At 33.8% G+C, this 20,323-nt stretch overlaps 3 protein-coding genes and 1 non-coding gene across 4 annotated transcripts; 2 read left to right on the forward strand and 2 right to left on the reverse strand.

The window, feature by feature from the left end:
- Positions 1–4,411: 4,411 nt before the first annotated feature.
- Positions 4,412–4,518, reverse strand: LOC119370042 (small nucleolar RNA R71). The gene has a single exon (XR_005177621.1). It is a non-coding gene; the product is annotated as a small nucleolar RNA R71 (small nucleolar RNA).
- Positions 4,519–4,564: 46 nt separating this feature from the next.
- LOC110010541 (uncharacterized) lies at positions 4,565–8,901 on the forward strand. The gene is made up of 5 exons (XM_089719259.1): positions 4,565–4,708; positions 4,763–4,917; positions 5,007–6,812; positions 7,194–8,140; positions 8,306–8,901. Exons 1-5 carry the CDS (start codon positions 4,565–4,567, stop codon positions 8,899–8,901), a joined length of 3,648 nt encoding a protein of 1,215 aa, XP_089575385.1.
- A 4,259-nt stretch (positions 8,902–13,160) lies between these two features.
- On the forward strand, positions 13,161–17,886 carry LOC105629564 (Pectin lyase-like superfamily protein). The gene is made up of 5 exons (XM_012211176.4): positions 13,161–13,939; positions 14,796–14,916; positions 15,794–15,968; positions 16,481–16,551; positions 16,662–17,886. The coding sequence occupies exons 1-5, from the start codon at positions 13,499–13,501 to the stop codon at positions 17,285–17,287; spliced, it is 1,434 nt and encodes a 477-aa protein (XP_012066566.1). The 5' UTR covers positions 13,161–13,498; the 3' UTR covers positions 17,288–17,886.
- Positions 17,887–18,252: 366 nt separating this feature from the next.
- Positions 18,253–19,192, reverse strand: PSAN (photosystem I reaction center subunit PSI-N, chloroplast, putative / PSI-N, putative (PSAN)). Its single transcript, XM_012211177.3, has 3 exons — positions 18,774–19,192; positions 18,529–18,654; positions 18,253–18,442 (listed from the first exon to the last, which is right to left on the reverse strand). Exons 1-3 carry the CDS (start codon positions 19,065–19,067, stop codon positions 18,353–18,355), a joined length of 510 nt encoding a protein of 169 aa, XP_012066567.1. The 5' UTR covers positions 19,068–19,192; the 3' UTR covers positions 18,253–18,352.
- Between the last annotated feature and the right edge of the window lie 1,131 nt (positions 19,193–20,323).

Here is a 20,323-nt window from a genome sequence, read left to right on the forward strand (position 1 = left end):
CATTCTTAAGTGTTGACAGTTGTAGGGAAGCTTTAAGGGATTATGTTGTCAAGGGAGGGTTCATAATAGGGATGATCAAGAATAAGACTATAAGAGTGACAACAAAATGTAAAGGGGAGGGGTGCTCATTTAGATTCCATGGCAGTGTGGCTCCAAACATAGTTACTTTTATAGTAAAAACATTGCAGCCTGAGCATACATGCATGAGGCCATTGGATAATAAGAATCCAAATGCTACAGCTAAGTGGGAGAGGAAGAAATTGGAATCTCAATTGGTTGTTGATCCAGGAATGAGCATTGCTTTAATGCAAACTGAATTAAAGGAAAAATGGGGGTATTGAGCCTCAACATTGGCAGCGCCATAAGGCAAGGATAGTTACTACAGAGCAAGCTGCAGGTTCATATGAGGAGAGCTCTAACAAGTTGCATGTGTGATATGCAATAACTAGGACATAATAAAAGAACATGTGACCAAGCCACACCAACCAATTCTCAGGTCAGATTCACTTATTGCAATTTGAGTTTTTAGTATGCTCTTTTATGAATTCCTTAGATTTTTAATATTTATCGCACTTGTTTTATCAGAGGAATAAACAATTTGTGCAAAGAGGAAAAAAAGTATTTAGATCTCCTGGTACTGTTGGTTCTTTGGGAAGAGGTATTGTTAGTTTAAGAGGGAGAGGTGCTTCTGGTTTAAGAGGGAGAGGTGCTTCTGGTTTAAGAGGGAGGTACAAGACCTGTTGTTTCTACGATGGGAGGAGCTGTTGTTTCTTGAGGGAGAGGCCCTTCTATTTCTACTGGGAGAGGAGCTCCTATGTCTTGAATATTTGGTTTTTTGGGTTTTGAAGATATGCTGCAGAAACTAGTGTTTTTTTCTGTGTGTTGACATGCTGTAGATGGTTTTTTTGGGTTATTGATATGTTGAATATGGTATTTTGTTTGTTGATATGCTGCAGATGGTTTTTTTTTGGATTGTTGATATGTTGCATATGGTATTTTGGGGCTATTGGTATCATGCAGATGGACAAGCTAGTATTTTTTTTTTTAGGGGTCATATGAATTTTACAGATACACTTAGTTTAGGGGGAAACTGGTTTTCAAGATATGAAGACAAGGAGAATATGAATTTTTTTTGATTTTGTTGCAAGCACAGGAACAAATGTATCATTTTTTTTTTTTTGCTCTTTGTGTATATCTTTTTCTTCACAGCAAATACTGAAGTGATTACAGGAAAAACTCAAGTGCATGTGAACCAAGTTTCATTTGAGTTCTTTTGTAATGCACATATTATGAAATAAGTTGGTTTTGATTTTTGTGAATTAGAAACAGATGATTAATGAGAATGAGACTATTTTAATATATTCAAAATTTTCTTTACTCTTATCATTTCTGATACTCACCACTAAATAAGTTTAGAATTAATAAGTATGCATTTTTTTTTCTTCCAAAGGTCTATTACATTCAATTCATCTGTAAATTAGTCCATTGCATTGAATTTGAGTACCTAACATTCAACAACAACTAACCCACCACATTAAAAGGTGCCTTTACAAAAACTACCCAAGTACTCAAAATATACACAAAAAAAATATATATATATATAAATCACAATCTTCAGTTACCCTTGCAAGCAAAATTACAAGTAAGGTAAAAAGCATATGAAAATCAACTTCTTCAAGTTGCTAATCTTCGACTCTAAGCACTCCCTTTTTCCTCCAATTATCACAATCTCAATGTGCATTTTCATTAACTTCCCCTTGAGATACAATATCTCTTCCTTCATTTCAAACACAAACAAGCCAATAGGTACATTTTTTTGCCTCACTTCCAAATCACTTCCTTGATACCAATCTAATGAACCTATAGCCTTACACCATCCAAGGAAATACCTACATGCATTATCAATACAGTAATAATATAGCCGATTTTGTTTTCTTTTGTGTCTCAGAGATCCTAATCCCTGCTTTTTTTTCCTGCAATTGCAATACATATTCACAAACCTTCCTTCCCATGCTCCATCCACTGCGCTTGAACAAGACATAGTCGGCTATCTCTTCTCCACTGAGCTTCAAATCCTATTTTTGGTAATTTTAATTTTCATGCATTTTCTGATTTTGTTCCTTATCAAATACAGTCAAACCTTCTTTCTTTTATGCACACTTCAATAAGGGAATAATGTGTCTTTACAAAATTATTATCTCACCTCTCTCTTGGTTTTTATATGATTTTAACGGTAAAATACCCTATATTTAGATGGAAGGACCTTCTAATTAGACGAAGTTAAATGTTAGGGACAAGTTATATATTATATAAAATGTAAGGGACTACTTAAATAATTATGATAAACCTGAGGGACGAAATAATTATTTTCCCTATCCTTTATTATAAATAGTTAATTTTGTCTTATTTTTTTAAGTAGGACCAACATTTAATTTTTATTACAAAACTCGATTAATATTTTCTAAAACTTGATTTATTTGAAATCTTAATTGATTAAAGTTAAAAAATAACAATTTAATTAATTTAAATTAAAATAAAGAAATTCATGAATGGTAATGATGGGTTTATTATTTGTGCTGAATAACATATGAAAATGTGACTATTTTAGTCATATAATTTGGTATTTTTGATGGGTTTGTTGGTCTATGTGATTAAATAGATGCAGGTATTAGTTTGACTCTATTTATTTGCCTTTTTGGGATAAAATCACTAAGTCAGAGGATGAGGAGCTACTGGATTCTTTTTGGAAGATTTATTCAAAGGTTTTGAAGAATAGAGAGGATCATGGGATTTTATTTTGTTGGATTTGATTTGATTGTAAATATATTTTTCTCAGTTTCCTTTGAAATAGTCTTCTCTTCTCTTTTATAAAAGGGAGAGATGGGCTATTAGTTGGGATATCAGAGTTTTGAGTTAATAATTCTTTTCTTTAGTTTGTAAGCTTGGAAATGGCCATACGTGGCTGAATTCTTTCAATTCCAGCTTAAGGTTTAATCAACTGCTAGTTCTACCAAAGTGTTGTGAGAATTGTTCTTCTTTTTACTCATTTAACTCTTCAATATTTGTTTATCTCTTGCAATTAATGGTTTAGATGGATATTGTTGTACTATTTAATTAAGTAAATGATCAGTTATTAGATTAATTTAGAGTGACAGGTGCTAGTTAATATAATCAAATCCATAATTGTTTGATTGAGTTAACAATTTGTAGCAATTAATATAGCTTGTTTAGAGCTAGATTTTCAAGTTATATTAAAGGGGTAAACAATCTTCTTGAATAGACTACACATGTTGTTTATTAGATTGAATTGGGTCTTTCTTATTCTTAATGCTACCAATATATTTTAATTTTAGGCGCGTGTCAAAATTAGTTATTGGTAAGGGATTAATTCAAAGCGCGTTGTCTTGTTTATTCTGTTTCTACGGAAAGACTAGGTTTTTTAAAGCATTTTTGGTAACCATAACCAATTTATTGATTATGTTAATGAGTCAATTTGAATTCAGTGATCAACACGAAGAACTAGTACAAGATTGACCTTGGCTGGAAATATTTCTCTAATTGAATTTTCCATTTTTAAATTACTATTTTTGCTAGATTCAATAATTTTTCCAATCCTCCCATTCATAATTCATTTTTATTTTCTGGTTTTAAAAATAATATTTTTAATCTCTAGTCTCTGTGGATTTCGACCTACTCACCATTTTCTTCAAGTTCTTTAGATTGGTAGTGAGATTATTAATTTTGGCGGATTCGACACCGGCCAAATTTTGGCGTCGTTGCTGGGGACTAGAGTTAATTAATTATATTGTTTTTTTTTATGACCAGATCAGATAGTACAGGTGATCTCCAATACGATTCTGAAATCGAGAAAACTGCTAGACGATTGAGAAAAGAGGCAAAGCAGAAGAAACAATTGTCTACAGCTGCTACAGTAACTCTAGAGCAAACAATCGATCCTGAAGTTCCTACAACTACTTCACACCCAGAAGAGACTGTTGTTCTTGAACTTTCTGAAAGTTCAGGTGAGTTTGAACCAGAAGAGGAGATGGCTGATCAGAGAACATTAAGGGAGTTGGCAACACCTCCAATTAATCAAACTCCTCTTTGCATCACATACCCAGCCTTGGAGGCTGCATTTGAGCTTAAATCAGGTTTGATCCAATTATTGCCCACTTTTAGAGGTTTGTTGGATGAAGATCCTCACAAACATTTAAAGGAATTTCATGTTGTATGCTCTACCATGAAACCCCATGGAATTTCTCAGCAACAAATAAAATTAAGAGCTTTTCCTTTCTCTTTAGCCGATTCTGCCAAAGAGTGGTTATTTTATTTGCCATCCGGATCTATTACGTCATGGACAGAAATGGTAAGAACTTTCTTAGATAAATTCTTTCCTGCTTCAAGGGCTGCCAACATTAGAAGAGATATTTGTGGGAGTCGACAAAAGAATAATGAAACTCTATATGAGTATTAGGAGAGATTTAAGAAAATGTGCGCAAGCTGTCCGCAACATGGGTTTTGAGATCAAGCCTTAATACAGTATTTTTATGAAGGTTTATTACCTATGGAGAGGCAAATGATAGATGCAGCAAGTGGTGGAGCAATCGATAATAAAACTCCCCAAGCCGCAAGGGAATTGATTTCCACGATGGCTGCAAATTCTCAACAATTCGGGTCTCGCCATGAACCTTCGAGAAATATTAATGAGGTAAGTGTTTCTTCTCTTGAAAATAAAATTAATGATTTAACATCTTTGGTTCAGAATTTAGTTGTAGGGAAAGGGCAGCAAGTTAAAGCTTGTGGAATTTGCGCCTATACTGGATATCCTATAGACATGTGTCCAACTTTGCAAGATGAAAGTCAAAAACAAGCCAATGCAATGGGAAATTTTTCAGGTCCTCAATGGAAATATGATCCGTATTCAAATACTATAATTCGGGCTGGCAAGACCATCCAAATTTGAGCTACGGAACAAAGCCGTCAAATTTTTCGAAATTTCAGAATAGGCAGCCAGCACCTGATCATGGATCTTCTAGTTCAGGTATGTCTCTTGAAGACATTGTTAAATCACTTGCTACTAACACTATGCAATTTCAGCAAGAGACACGAACTAGCATCCAAAATTTGGAGAACCAAGTTAGCCAATTAGCCACTTCATTGGGTAAGTTAGAGTCTCAAGGTAAGTTACCTTCTCAAACTATTTTGAATCCGAAACAGAATGCAAATGCAATTACTTTGAAGAGTGGCAAGGAGCTGGAAATTCCAACAGCAAAAAATTGTGTACGTGACTTGGTACTGGAGGAAGAAGTAGAGAAGGTCAAGCCAACCGATGGTGCGGAGTTGGAGAAATCTGAAATTCTAAAGATTCAGCCCTCTTTTCCTCAAAGATTTGCCAAGTCTAAGAGGGAAGAAGAAGAGAAAGAAATTCTTGACATATTCTGGAAAGTGGAAATCAATATTCCACTACTCGATGCTATCAAGAAAATACCCAGGTACGCAAAGTTTCTTAAAGAGTTGTGCACTAATAAAAAGAAATTATCTGGGTATATTGATGTGGGAGAAAATGTTTCTGCTGTGCTTCAAAGAAAATTAGCCCAAAAATGCAAAGACAAAGGTATGTTTGCCATACCTTGTCAAATTGGTAATTTCGGGATTGATAGGGCTATGTGTGATTTAGGAGCATCAATAAATGTAATGCCTTATTCTATTTATTTGCAACTAAATGCTGGCCCTTTAAAAGAAACTAGGATACTTATTGTTCTTGCCGATAGATCTATAGTTTACCCCAAGAGAGTGTTGGAAGATGTGTTAGTTCAGGTGAATAACTTAATATTTCCAGCAGATTTTTATGTTATTGATATGGAGGATGATAAATCTTCTAATTCCTGTAATTTACTGCTTGGAAGACCCTTTCTTAGTACTGCTAGAACTAAGATAAATTTGTATGAGGGGACATTAAGTATGGAATTTGATGGTGAGGTGATTAAATTTAATGTTTATGATGCCATGAAATTTCCCAATGATGTTTCTTCTGTTTGTGGCATAGATGTTATTGAACCATTGACTGAAAAAGTACTTCATTTGAATGAAGAAGATAAGCTTAAGGTTGTGCTTTGCAATGACTTAAATTCAGAGAGCCTTGGAAAGCTTGAAGAAAAGTTTGTGATTGAAGAAGAATTGCATGAAGTGGTGCTTACATTAAAAGCACAAGACCCTAAGGTAAGTGATGGACCTATAATTAATTTACCTAAATGTCACCATGCTCTTTTGCCTTCTGTTTTGCAGCCACCAAAATTGGAGCTTAAGCCGCTGCCTCAACAATTGAAGTATGTGTTTTTGGGTGAAGAAGAAACCCTTCCAGTGATTATTTCAAATAAACTCAAGAAGGAGGAGGAGGAGAAGTTAATTCAGGTTCTTATGAAGTATAAGAATGCTATAGGGTGGACTATTGCTGACATTAAAGGCATAAGTCCATCCATATGCATGCATAAAATTTTGCTTGAAGAAGATAGCAGGCCAAGGAGAGAAGCACTGAGGCGTCTTAACGCACCTATGATGGAGGTTGTCAAGAAAGAAATCATAAAGCTTTTGGATTCTGGTGTGATTTATCCAATTTCAGATAGAAAGTGGGTAAGCCCCGTTCATGTAGTACCTAAGAAAACAGGCATTACTGTGGTAGAAAATCCCGATGGTGAGTTAGTTCCTACTCGAGTTCAAAATGGATGGCGTGTTTATATAGATTACAGGAAACTAAATGAGGCAACGAGGAAAGACCACTTTCCGCTGCCATTTATTGACCAGATGCTTGAAAGGTTAGCGGGTAGAACTCATTATTGTTGTGTAGATGGATATTCATGATTTTATCAAATTCCAGTTGCACCCGAAGATCAAGAAAAGACAACATTCACATGTCCATTTGGAACTTTTGCTTACCGACGAATGTCGTTTGGGCTTTGCAATGCCCCAGGAACGTTTCAACGATGTATGGTAAGTATCTTTTCTGATTTTGTAGAGAACATTATAGAAGTTTTTATGGACGATTTTACTATTTATGGAAATTCTTTTGATGAATGTTTAATAAATCTTGAAAAAATTTTGGGAAGATGCTTAGAATCTAACCTTGTTCTTAATTATGAAAAATGTCATTTTATGGTTGATCAAGGGCTTATTTTGGGTCATATTGTTTCTTCTAGGGGTATAGAAGTAGATAAGGCAAAAGTCGATGTTATAAAATCTTTACCTTACCCCGTAAGTGTACGGGAAGTTCGCTCTTTTCTTGGACTTACAGGCTTTTATTGGCGATTTATCAAGAACTTCTCAAATATTGCTCAACCTTTATGTAAACTCTTGCAAAAGGATGCTGATTTTCAGTTTGATGAAGCCTGTAAGCAAGCATTTGACATATTGAAAGAGAAGTTGATCACAGCCCCTATTGTTCAAGCTCCAAACTGGAATTTTCCATTCGAGATAATGTGTGACGCTAGCAATCATGCTGTAGGGGCTGTTCTTGGGCAGAGAATTGGCAAGGAACCTCATGTTATTTATTATGCCTCAAGAACACTTGATAGTGCTCAAAGCAACTACTCCACAACGGAAAAAGAACTGTTAGCTATTGTATTTGCTTTAGAAAAATTCCGTTCTTATTTGCTTTGCACTAAGGTTATTGTGTTTTCTGATCATGCAGCTCTGCGGTATTTGTTGAAGAAGAAAGAAGCTAAACCTAGGCTAATAAGATGGATCTTGTTACTGCAAGAATTTAATGTAGAAATTAGACATAAGAGGGGGTCTGAAAATTTGGTGGCAGACCATCTTAGCTGGGTACCTTTGACAGAGGAAACTCTACCTTTAAATGATGCATTTCCAGATGAGTATCTTTTTTCTTTAAGTAATAGTACTCCTTGGTTTGCTGACATTGTCAATTACTTAGTTACTAGATCATTGCCTGATGATTTAACTAAGCATGAAAAAGATAAAATTAAAAGTGATGCCAAATACTGTGCTTGGGATGACCCTTATTTGTGGAAATATTGTTCAGATCAAATAATTAGAAGGTGTGTCACTAATGATGAGGTTGAGTCCATTCTTACATTTTGTCATTCTTATGCTTGTGGTGGTCATTTTGGACCTAAGAGAACAGCTCGTAAGGTTCTTGAATGTGGATTTTATTGGCCAACATAATTCCATGATTCATATATTTTTTGTAAAGCTTGTGCTAATTGTCAAAGAACTGGAAATTTAGGACATAGAGATCAAATGCCCCTTAATCCTATTTTGATTTGTGAAATTTTTAATGTGTGGGGTATAGACTTCATGGGTCCTTTTCCTGCTTCTTTTGGTTACACTTACATATTGCTTGCTGTTGATTATGTTTCTAAGTGGGTAGAAGCTAAGGCTTGTCGAAATAATAATGCTAAAACTATGGTGGATTTTGTGAAGTCTAATATTTTTGCCAGGTTTGGAACTCCAAGAGCTATCATTAGCGATCGAGGGACACATTTTTGTAATAAGACAATAGAAGCTCTCTTCAAGAAATATGGGGTTACTCATCGAACTTCTACTGCCTACCATCCTCAGACAAGCGGGCAAGCGAAAGTATCGAATAGGGAAATTAAGTCAATTCTGGAGAAAACAGTGAGTCCAAATCGAAAGGATTGGAGTTTGTGTTTAGATGATGCTCTGTGGGCGTATCGCACAACCTATAAAACACCTATAGGAATGTCTCCTTACCGAATGGTTTTTGGGAAACCATGCCATTTACCGGTGGAATTAGAATATCGAGCTTATTGGGCTGTAAAGAAGTGCAATATGGACGTGGATGCTGTTGGAGAACATAGGAAGTCGAGGTACTCCGCTGTCCGAGTTTGGGCAAAGAGTAGTGTTAGTAGCCACTTGAGTTTGTGACTCCAAGTACCCGCAAGCGGGTTACCAACGATGACACACTCAGGCAATTGATAAATATTCAAGCACAAAAAAAAAAAAAAAATAAATAAATAAATAAAAGTTCAGCATTATTTGTTTTGTGTGTGATTGCAATGATTTTCTGTGACCAAGCTGTTTAACAAATAATTCTTTAAGCAATGGTTTAATTGATATGGAATTTAAATTGCATGTTTAAAATTACAAAGTTCAAGCCAGGTCTATTATGTTTGAAAGAATGTGAATTCAATTCTTTATTCTCCATAGATTTCAGATTTGAATATTCAACTCAGCTTTACTTTTGTAATTAAGGTTGCTTTTCTAAAGATGTTCTTATAAGAGTTGTGAAGAGTTGGGTGAATTTCCTTTTATGTAGATTGAGTTTTTCCTTGAGGACAAGCAAATATTAAGTGTGGGGGAATTTGATGGCATTATTATTTGTGCCGAATAACCTATGAAAATGTGACTATTTTAGTCATATAATTTGATATTTTTGATGGGTTTGTTGGTCTATGTGATTAAATAGATGCAGGTATTAGTTTGACTCTATTTATTTGCCTTTTTGGCATAAAATCACTAAGTCAGAGGATGAGGAGCTGCTGGATTCTTTTTGGAAGATTTATTCAAAGGTTTTGAAGAATAGAGAGGATCATGGAATTTTATTTTGTTGGATTTGATTTGATTGTAAATATATTTTTCTCAGTTTCCTTTGAAATAGTCTTCTCTTCTCTTCTATAAAAGGGAGAGATGGGCTATTAGTTGGGATATCAGAGTTTTGAGTTAATAATTCTTTTCTTTAGTTTGTAAGCTTGGAAATGGCCATACATGGCTGAATTCTTTCAATTCCAGCTTAAGGTTTAATTAAGTGCTAGTTCTACCGAAGTGTTGTGAGAATTGTTCTTCTTTTTACTCATTTAACTCTTCAATATTTGTTTATCTCTTGCAATTAATGGTTTAGATGGATATTGTTGTACTATTTAATTAAGTAAATGGCCAGTTATTTGATTAATTTAGAGTGACAGGTGCTAGTTAATATAATCAAATCCGTAATTGTTTGATTGAGTTAACAATTTGTAGCAATTAATATAGCTTGTTTAGAGCCAGATTTTCAAGTTATATTAAAGGGGTAAACAATCTTCTTGAATAGACTACACATGTTGTTTATTAGATTGAATTGGGTCTTTCTTATTCTTAATGCTACCAATATATTTTAATTTTAGGCGCGTGTCAAAATTAGTTATTGGTAAGGGATTAATTCAAAGCGCGTTGTCTTGTTTATTCTGTTTCTACGGAAAGACTAGGTTGTTTAAAGCATTTTTGGTAACCATAACCAATTTATTGATTATGTTAATGAGTCAATTTGAATTCAGTGATCAACATGAAGAACTAGTACAAGATTGATCTTGGCCGGAAATGTTTCTCCAATTGAATTTCCCATTTTTAAATTACTATTTTTGCTAGATTCAATAATTTTTCCAATCCTCCCATTCATAATTCATTTTTATTTTCTGGTTTTAAAAATAATATTTTTATTCTCTAGTTTCTGTGGATTTCGACCTTACTTGCCATTTTCTTCAAGTTCTTTAGATTGGTAGTGAGATTATTAATTTTGACGGATTCAACACCGGCCAGGTAAGACACCTTTCTTCTATTCCTTTTTTAGTTTTAAGAAATAAAAAATATAAATTAGACTTATCCATATTTATTTATTAAATATGTATCAAATCAATTAAAATAGATAATTTTTAAATACTGTTCTCACTTTATTAATTTTTCTTTGAGTGAATGGTCGGAAATACATTTGTTTCAACAATTATTTTTAATTAATTTGATTCATGATGGATCCACAGTTTGTATTTACATAAATCAATCCCAAAAATGTAAGAAATAAGGAAAGATGGTGCATATGCAACATATAATATTATACCTGGAATTGAGTTTTCACAATAAATTAATGGATTAATTAAATTTCTAGTATTTGAACTTCTTAGTTTCTTAATTTATAGTATCTTAATATTTTATATTAAATGTCTAACTTAATAATTTTGATATAATTAAATTTATTTAGTGGGAATTTCTCATTAGAAAATCAAAATGAACTATATTTTACTTTGTGTATACTTAAATCAATTTAGATCAATTATCTTTCTTTTTTATTTTTATCTCTGTTTTAATATTGTTTTAGAAATAAAAAAAAATAGAAGAAAGTTTTGAGTTTTTTTAGAGAGAAAAGATATAAAACAACACAAAATAAACAAAAATAAATAAAGAAAAAAGAGATAAATTGAATACGTATTTCCATCTATTATGATTTATAGAAGCAAAATGATCTATTTTAATTTTTCAGGAAAATAATTCACTCAAATATAATTACAACTTTACAATTTTTTTTCATTTAAATATCAAAATAAAAATATTAAAACCTTCACAATCACAAATATAATGATTATTTTAAGCCCGGTTCAATATATAAATTCACCCCTGTATTTCTCTTGTGGCACCCTCAATTTTCATTTTGATCTATTGAACATTTCAACTTATAAAATTGCACCTATTTAAATAATTCGATTGACCTATTGAGTGCTTTAATTTTTAAAATTAGGTCAATTAAATATTTAATAGATAATTAAAATATAAAAATTATTATTTCAAAAATTGTGGCAACCACGTATTAAATCAATATTTTGTATATGAAAGTCAAAACTTTAAAAATTTAATATGATGTAAGATTTACAAAAAGAGAAATCGAGGGATCACAAAGTTGATTTTAAAATTTAACGTGATATAAGATTATTAAAAAATTTTTTTTATTGAAATCCAAAAGTTAAATTATATATGAAATGTATATATTAATCCTTATACTTAAAAAAAAAAAAATTTAATGGACTCCAAAACTTCGCAAGTGACCAATCATATCCTCAAACTTATCAATTTTGTAATTATTATATCCATGACTACCAGCCATCAAGTGCATGTTTTCAATTGCTTAAAAAGAGTGTGAATCAATAAAACAAAGCCACGTGTCAAAGAAACACTTTAACCCCCTCCCAACCACTGTTTTTTTCTGTTTCTCTCTTCTGCATCTTATCGTTCCTCCATGACTGTTTCTTTAAGAGCACCAACAATTACAAGTTAATTAAAACTAGTGTCAAGAAATAAGAAAAACTAAGGGCTTGAAGCCATAGTTGAGTAAATAGATGTAAACACTTTAAGAGGTATTTAATCAAACACTTAGAATGCAATAAGAAACACACTAGAAAGCAATACCCAAAGCACCAAAATCAATCCTAACAACACACAGTTTAGCAAAGATCACTATGCATCTTCGAAATGCAGTACCCATAAAGCAAAAAAAAAAAAAAAAAGAAATTAAACTGATACATTTATAAGAAATGAAGAAATAGAAACAAAGACACTTATTTTAGATTCGGAAGCGGAAAGAAAGTAAAATTTTTTTAATACATATTCTGAAGGAAGAACTATATTTGGCACATTAAATTTGTGAATTCTTGCAGTAGGCAGTGGAGAAACATCTTGGAACTCCTTCACCATGGATGATAAATGTAAACAAGAAATCTATTTGTCAAAATTGACAATAGATAACCATTACTTTGAAGATATGGAAGTGGAAACGTACAAATAGGTGATAATTTCTAAATTTGGATAAGAATATTTGAATTTGAAGAGAATTAAAAGAGAAGAAGAGTAGAGAAGTCGCCCCAAAAAAAAAAAAAAAAAAAAAGAAAAGGAAGAAGAAGAAGACGACTAGAAGGAAATAGAAAGAAAAAGATATAGCGTGAAGCCACGCGCTTTTAATTGCTGGGAATGACCACGCAAGGTCATAATGGTTACAAGTTTAATAAATTGAGGGACATCATCGGTTAATTATAAATTTTAGAAGGCCAAAAAATTTATTTGGCTAAGTACAAGGATTAATTGATACTGCCAAACCCTTAATGCTTTGTTTGGATGTAAAACACGGATCAATGTAAAATAAAAGGCGAAAATATTTCGGAAATATCAAAATTTTTTATTTAATTTGGGCGAAAATATCCAAATAAAATGTAAAATAAATTCATTTTACATCTTTTTAATCTAATATATTTTAAAGAAAAATGAATAATGATATTTTATATCCTTATTTTACTTCCTCTCTCACCTTCTAAACATAGCATAAAACAAATGAGTTTATGCCCATCATGACCAACAATCATGATTCCCACGCGTCGAACATGCATAGAGCCTTTCGATGCACATCATACGCATGCCATCACTACCCAAGAAAAGAAAAAACGTCAAAGCGAATAAAATTTCCCACCCGTGAATAGCGGTTGCTTTGCACCCTCCACCTCCTTCTAGAACAAGATTTAAAATACTACGCCAATATTATAGAAACAACATCACAGTCACAGCCGTATTGGCATTTGGCACCTTCGTTTCTTGCTCCCGCACACGGAATCACAGCCACCACCTTCCATAACCAACACGCAAGCAAATTACTCTTTCACTGTTATATCTTCTACACAACAAGAAACTGTACCCGCTTTATTGTTAATTTTTTTAATTCGAATTCGATGCATCAATGGATTTTCAGAAGCAAAACTTTAATGGTGCAATCATGAGGAGATTGTCTTGGTCGACGTTTCTTCTCTTGATCATCGTTCTAGTGCTTTTATCTTTACAAATCACCAGCAGAACCGTTTACCCGATTCGGTTCAAGTCCGGATTATCTGAAACGGATAGTGATGTTTCCGGAGATAGCGGGAGCTGCGTCGGATTCTTCGAAGAATTGTTGCCCAAGAGAGGAGTTGTCATGTCTATCGAGGATTTTGGTGGGGTTGGTGATGGCACAACGTCTAATACGGAAACGTTTCGAAAAGCGATAGGCCACATGCAACGTTTTGGAGATAAAGGTGGGTCCCAGCTGAATGTCCCCAAGGGTAGCTGGCTTACTGGAAGCTTTAATCTTACCAGTAATTTCACCTTGTTTCTTGAAGAGGGTGCGGTTATTTTAGGCTCTCAGGTACTCTAATCATTATTTTTATTTATCTATTTCTAATCCAAATTCTGGGTTTTGATGATTTTGATTGAAAATTTTATATTTTGGCTGATTACATTTGGTGGTTCTCTGTTGATTTCTTATTTATGAATTTTAGTTTTTAAAATGATATGAATATCTAGCTTAAGTTCTGTCACGATCTATAAAAAGTTAAGCGGCGGCGGCGGCGGCGGCGGCGGTGGAGCTGATGTGTTGTCGGAGACAGAATGGTAGGTATGGTTTTTGGAACATGAAAAGGAAGAATTTAAGAATGCTTTTTGGTTGAGAATTTTGGGTTGGAAAAGCAGAAATCAACTTTACCATAAATTGAAATATTTCTCTTGTTTGTCTTGGTTATCATGCTTATGACTCCCCTTTTGTTGTAGCACTTTCTTGTGGAAAAGAGAAAGAGTGGTTGGTAGGTAGATTCTGATGCGGAAGTGCAATTTATGGGACCCGCAATGCTATAATTTGTATTTTGTAGCCTTTGTTCCTCTTACTTGCACCAAAGAAACTAATTGGGAATGCATTTGTGCTACAGAAGTTTTTCTTTGACCTGCTGAATATTGGATTAGGGGTTAGAATGTTATTGTATATGGAGATTGAATTATTTCTTGTGCTTAACTTGATTTATGAATTAGTTATTTTTGAGTTTACTCTGTTTTAACTACAGAGTTTGTTCTTTTTCATCATCTTCTCCTTTTTTTTTGGTTAGTGACTATTTGGCAAATTGAATTTTGATGGGATTAATCTTTTTAAGTACAAAATTTAATGCATTATTGTACCCTTCTTTTTTTTTTTTCCAGATTTTGTTCTTTATTTTTATGTGTTTGGATAATAGGACCCCAAGGAATGGCCCATAATAGAGCCATTGCCTTCTTATGGAAGAGGTAGAGAGAGATTAGGAGGAAGACATATTAGCCTTATTCATGGAAATGGACTTACTAATGTTGTCATTACAGGTACCCAGAATTTTCACATCTTTTTTATCTTGCCCTTGATTCATACATGTAGGTGATTCTTTAAGTTGATAGTTGTTTGAGTGCTTTCATTGATTGAGGCTGAAGAATGAAAAAATGGGGGAAAAAAGGGCTAATTCTAAATACGTGATCATGAATCTAAGAGTGGATTATAAACTGTAATATTTTCGTTTGCAAAATTTTGATTCCTTGTATTTGTCCATGTTCCTTGGAGTTAATAAAACTGAAAGCTATGTGTCATCATAAGACACATTGCATATAAAAAAAAATTAAAAACAAACTAGTGCCTCTATCCTTTATCTCAAATTGACAGGATTATTTGTTTGAGTTGAATCAGCAGAAACTACCTGGAACCTGTGGCATCCTTGTTAGTTAATATAAATGGTCAACAAAGAGTTTTGTTTGTATACACTGCCTTTTGTGGTGGTGAACGTAAGCATCTTCACTAGATAAGGACAATTAATTGTATTTTTCTCATGCTATGTGTTAGGCCAGCGGAACTTTTCCTTCCACAGTAAACTATGGAGCCAAACAATCAATCTGAATCAAAACTGGCTAAATTTAAACATCATGTAGAATCTACATATATTAAATATTTTTCAAGTGGGATAACTATATAGTGTTCATAAGACCCTCATCGGTTTATGTTCGTCCAATATCTGCGGTAATTTATATCTTATATTCAGAATTCCAGTAGCAAGCTGAAAATCAGTGGCAACCCAATGTTCTTGACCTTTTTTCTCAGTTTGAATCTACAAAAGCAAAAAGTCTTTTGATGATATCCTTTGTAAAAATTTTGGATTTTCTTTTTGGCCTATAGCTTTGGTCACAAATATTTATTAGTTAATTTGGGTTGCAGGAAACAATGGAACAGTTGATGGTCAAGGGAAGATGTGGTGGGAATTATGGTGGAATAGAACACTGGATTACACGAGAGGCCACCTTGTAGAAGTAATGAACTCTGAGAACATTCTCATCTCCAACCTTACCTTCCGCAATTCTCCCTTTTGGACCATTCATCCCGTTTATTGCAGGTTTCTTTCTCATTTTTTAACCTTACTAGTTTCTGTTGTCTTCTGCAGACAGTAGTTAGCATAAATTTTAATCAGAATGTTCCTTGTCAATATAAAACAGTATGTTATGAAACCATCTTAGTAGTATTGCTGATGTAAATGGGCTGAAACTTCATATCCTTTGTAATAAGAGAACATAAGATAAGACTAATTAGACTCCTTACCCTGTAAACCCCTTGTTTTGCTGCAGAAAATTTATTACCATGTTTGTTTGTTATCATGGGTGTATAACCATGCTATTCTCTAACGTCCTTGAATATTTGTTGCTGCATCTCAATATCGTCCCAGCTGTCTTCATTTAAGTTAAATTTATTACAGGTCGTAGGGGCCTAGCATAGAAGTTTTAAGTGGGGCATAATGTCTTTAACTGATGGTTATCAATGTGCTTGTTCACTTCTCTTGTACCTTGTCATAAATTTCTTCAAGTTGAATATTAAAGTTGTACAACTAATGTTAGCTCCTATTTATTTCAGTAATGTTGTGGTTAAAGACATGACAATTTTGGCTCCCCTTAATGCACCAAACACTGATGGTGTAGACCCAGGTATACTACTTTTACTTCCTTGTATTCTGTCCAATCACTTCAATTGAAGTTAGGATAGGGGAGAAAAGGATAAAACAATTTGTATTTTCTTGTGCCTTTCCTTTTTGCAGACTCAAGCACCAATGTCTGTGTTGAAGACTGTTACATTGAGAGTGGGGATGATCTTGTAGCAGTGAAGAGTGGGTGGGATCAGTATGGGATCAAAATGGCTCGTCCTAGCTCAAACATCATAGTGAGGAGAGTTTCAGGCACAACCCCAACTTGCTCTGGGGTTGGGATAGGTAGTGAGATGTCTGGAGGGATATTTAATGTAATGATTGAAGCTGTACATATCTGGGATTCAGCAGCAGGGGTGAGAATAAAAACTGACGAAGGCAGAGGAGGATATATAGCAAATATCACTATAAATAATATAACAATGGAGAGAGTCAAGATTCCAATTAGGTTCAGTAGAGGGTCCAATGATCACCCTGATGAAGAATGGGATCCAAAGGCATTACCGATTGTGAAAGGTGTAAGAATAAGTAATGTGGTTAGTTTGAATTCAACAAAAGCCCCAGTTTTGCTGGGAATCAAGAATTCACCATTTAGTGATATATGCATGAAAAATGTTACGTTGATTGGGTTGACATCATCTGCATCATGGCATTGTGAATTCGTCACTGGATTTGCCAATAAGGTACTTCCAGTGCCATGTCCCCAGTTGCAGAATAATGTCTCTGCATCAGGGTGTTAATACTCTTGAGGCTCACTGGTAACCCTGGGTGTTTGAAATTTCTGTTGAACTTGGAGAGTCACTCCAATTTCTTTCGGCAGACTTTGCTTTGTCACATTAGAGTTGCAGAACCACATTATGAGTGTGGTACATAATGTGGTTCGATTGGATTCTTATGAAGAATCACAGTACAGATCTTGGTTGAGCAGCCCGTGAGTTGTATGATTTTTGGTTGGGCATGAATTCATCAAGCTGCAGTGTCAATAAGCTCTCAGAATGCTGCTCGCATAATGCCATACAATTGGCAGAAAGGCGACTGACTTGAATTATTTACCAAATTTTCTTGGGGGTTTCATTCTTTCACATGCACTTTATAGAGTGCTAATGATTCTTTGTAATTAATCACAGAATGCTGCACATAAAATGGCAGAATCTATTGATAATTTTTCTTTTTTCCTGGCCTGAAACTGACTATACCTCACATCTAGTTCTTGGCCTTGTTTAGTGAAAGGTCTCTGCTGATCTGTGAGTTATTATGGAGCATTACTGTAAAAGAACTGCGTGCCTTGCTAAAATCTATACTAAAGAGAAGAAAATCATCGTCTAGTTTTTACATATAATTGTGTTTTGCACCATATAAGGTGTGTTATTTTTTTCCTTCCTTTTCAAGATTCAACGTAGAATTAAGATATGACTTAACCCGTATGCAGGCTGGAGATTTATTTGACGTTTAGCCAGTTATATTATCACAATAGTTCATATATATAACGAGCCATTGGTCACTGAATCGGTGCGAATGTTCATCAATTATCTTTGCATAAGCTAATGATTTTCATGCCTGCATATTTTTATATTAATTTCCAGTAAGAAATCCTAAAACAGGGGAAGCATCATGGTGCATTAACTAATTTCTCTGTTAGTTCACTCTAAAACACTATTGCAGTCTATATGTCGAGCAAGGATCAAGAAAGAAACAAAGAAAATCATAAGTAGAAAGACCAGAATCGTAGAGTTCAATTTTTAGTTCTTGCACGGACTAGATACAAGTTGGAGAAGGGGAAAATTAAATAGACAACCTTGCCCTTTTCACCATTTCCAGAAAACATTGGAACCACACTTGTATTTATCCTTTCCCTCACACTCCAAGGCCAAATCATCAGAGATAAATGGCACTTTCTGCAAAATACCACAGCATAACATATTGATTAATATAAACATTTTACTAATCCTCTAAAAGATTATTGTGCATGATTTAGTTGTACCTTTTGCTTTGCAAGATCTTGGCAGCCTGTGAAGTTTTCAGGGAACTTGCATGAGCCGAATTCTACTGTGTATGCTCTTGCAAAGTTTGCACCACTCGTGGCTAACCTCTTTTTGTCGTTCAATTCCTATAACAATCAAAAACGACAACAGAAACAAATTATTTAACATGAATCTATTTAATTCTTGATGTATTTTCTAAGAAGAATATAACTTATTCACAAAGGGAAAATGAAAACAAACAGACCTTGTTAGCTTTGCTCTTTTCAAGGTAGTCCTCAATGACTCCGGCATTGGCAGAAGAAGCAGCGGCTACAGAGGTGAAAAGGGTGGCTGCAAGACAAAGCATAGCACCTCTTCTTCCTTCAGTTTTAGAATCAAAAGCTTTAGCTTGTTGGGATCTGATCACAGGTAACTTAGGACCAGAAACAGCTGGGGATACAGTTGCAGGCATTGAAGCTAGCTTTGAGCTGAGCTCAGATGATCCAGTGCCGGAGATTACATAGTTGGATGCCAAAACACTAGAGTTCATGGCTGCCATTTCTGCAAAAATTTTCTTAAAACAAAAATGGAATGTAATTAACTTGTTTATGTTGTTTAAGAAAGATGAATGATGATGATAAGGAGTGATGTGGATGATGAAGGTTGTGGTTGGAGTTTGGATAAGGTGAGATTGCTTCACTCCTATTGGCAAATTTTTGTTCTTCTAGCTAGTTTTGAACATCACAAGGCTTGTGGTGACCTTACACCTTGGGCCCACTTTGAAATCAAAATTTGTGGCTATGCAGTTGAGGACAAGGCGAAGCTAATTTGCACAAGTGGATTTACAAATTGGAATACGAGAAATTATTCTTGAATTTTTATATTTGGTTTGGTTGTAATTTTAATAAAAAATTTAAACCAAATCGATGGCATGTTCATTCTTATTCACCGAATTATTTCAGGAGTCTGTCAAGTTGATTACTTCTTGGAAAATCTTCACGACTAGTATTATTGGTCACCACTGTAAATTTTCAATTAGGGGTAAGAGGGTTCAATTAGGGTTCAATCTGGATTTTGTTATTTTCTTGTCTGAACCATTTTCGTGGATTTACTAATTTTGTGGCAAATTTTAAGGAAAAGGTACTGGTTTGATGCTAGATTGCAAGGAATTTGTTGAGGTTGTGTGTTGAATAAAGGACTTTTGCACTACAGCTTGGAGTTCGTGGCTTGAGATAGTCATGGCGTTGGTTCAAAACTCTCATTGCTCCTTCCATTTTCATCCTTTTAACCTGATATTGTTTTCTCCATTTTTGTGTAGACTACAAAAATAACAAATTTAATCCTTAACTCGATCCAAAAACTCATCATCTGAAGTCTAAAGGAAAAGGTGTTTATTCTTAATTTTTTTTTTTTTTTTTTTAACAGATTTTAACCAACATTATTTTGAAAATGAAATCTTAATATTTTTATGTTGAGATTTAAGTGAACATTAAACTCTTAAAAATCCTTTAAGAAAAAACTCTTAAAAATAATAATATTATTTTTAATATTGATTTCTGATTTTGTTTTGCAATTATTTTATTTGAGTGTTTTTTTTTATCAATGAACTTTCTCTGTCATGGAATTTATGGGCATAGTTTATATAGTTTTTATTAAGGTATTCGTCTTTTCTTGACAATTTAACTGTAAAATCGATCAAAATTGACGAATGGACTAAATAGTTGGATGGGTAAAAGTTAAGGATGTAAATGTATTTTGATAAAAAATGAGGATGAGTATATTTGATTAAAATTAGGGACTAAATAGTAATTATCC

This window comes from Jatropha curcas, chromosome 3, assembly GCF_041381405.1.
Source record: "Jatropha curcas cultivar XTBG-Jc1 chromosome 3, XTBG_Jcur_1.0, whole genome shotgun sequence".
NCBI classification, from domain to species: domain Eukaryota; kingdom Viridiplantae; phylum Streptophyta; class Magnoliopsida; order Malpighiales; family Euphorbiaceae; genus Jatropha; species Jatropha curcas.

Excerpts from the sequence above, each read along its gene's own strand:
- PSAN (XM_012211177.3), bottom strand. The coding sequence starts at position 19,067 with ATGGCAGCCATGAACTCTAGTGTTTTGGCATCCAACTATGTAATCTCC. Across the intron at positions 18,655-18,773 it reads AAAAGAGCAAAGCTAACAAG|GAATTGAACGACAAAAAGAG; the intron begins GTCTGTTTGTTT and ends TGATTGTTATAG. Across the intron at positions 18,443-18,528 it reads AAGATCTTGCAAAGCAAAAG|AAAGTGCCATTTATCTCTGA; the intron begins GTACAACTAAAT and ends GGTATTTTGCAG.
- LOC110010541 (XM_089719259.1), top strand. The coding sequence starts at position 4,565 with ATGGAGAGGCAAATGATAGATGCAGCAAGTGGTGGAGCAATCGATAAT. Across the intron at positions 4,709-4,762 it reads CTTCGAGAAATATTAATGAG|AATTTAGTTGTAGGGAAAGG; the intron begins GTAAGTGTTTCT and ends TCTTTGGTTCAG. Across the intron at positions 8,141-8,305 it reads TGGACCTAAGAGAACAGCTC|ACTTCATGGGTCCTTTTCCT; the intron begins GTAAGGTTCTTG and ends TGTGGGGTATAG.
- LOC105629564 (XM_012211176.4), top strand. The coding sequence starts at position 13,499 with ATGGATTTTCAGAAGCAAAACTTTAATGGTGCAATCATGAGGAGATTG. Across the intron at positions 13,940-14,795 it reads CGGTTATTTTAGGCTCTCAG|GACCCCAAGGAATGGCCCAT; the intron begins GTACTCTAATCA and ends TTTGGATAATAG. Across the intron at positions 16,552-16,661 it reads CACTGATGGTGTAGACCCAG|ACTCAAGCACCAATGTCTGT; the intron begins GTATACTACTTT and ends TCCTTTTTGCAG.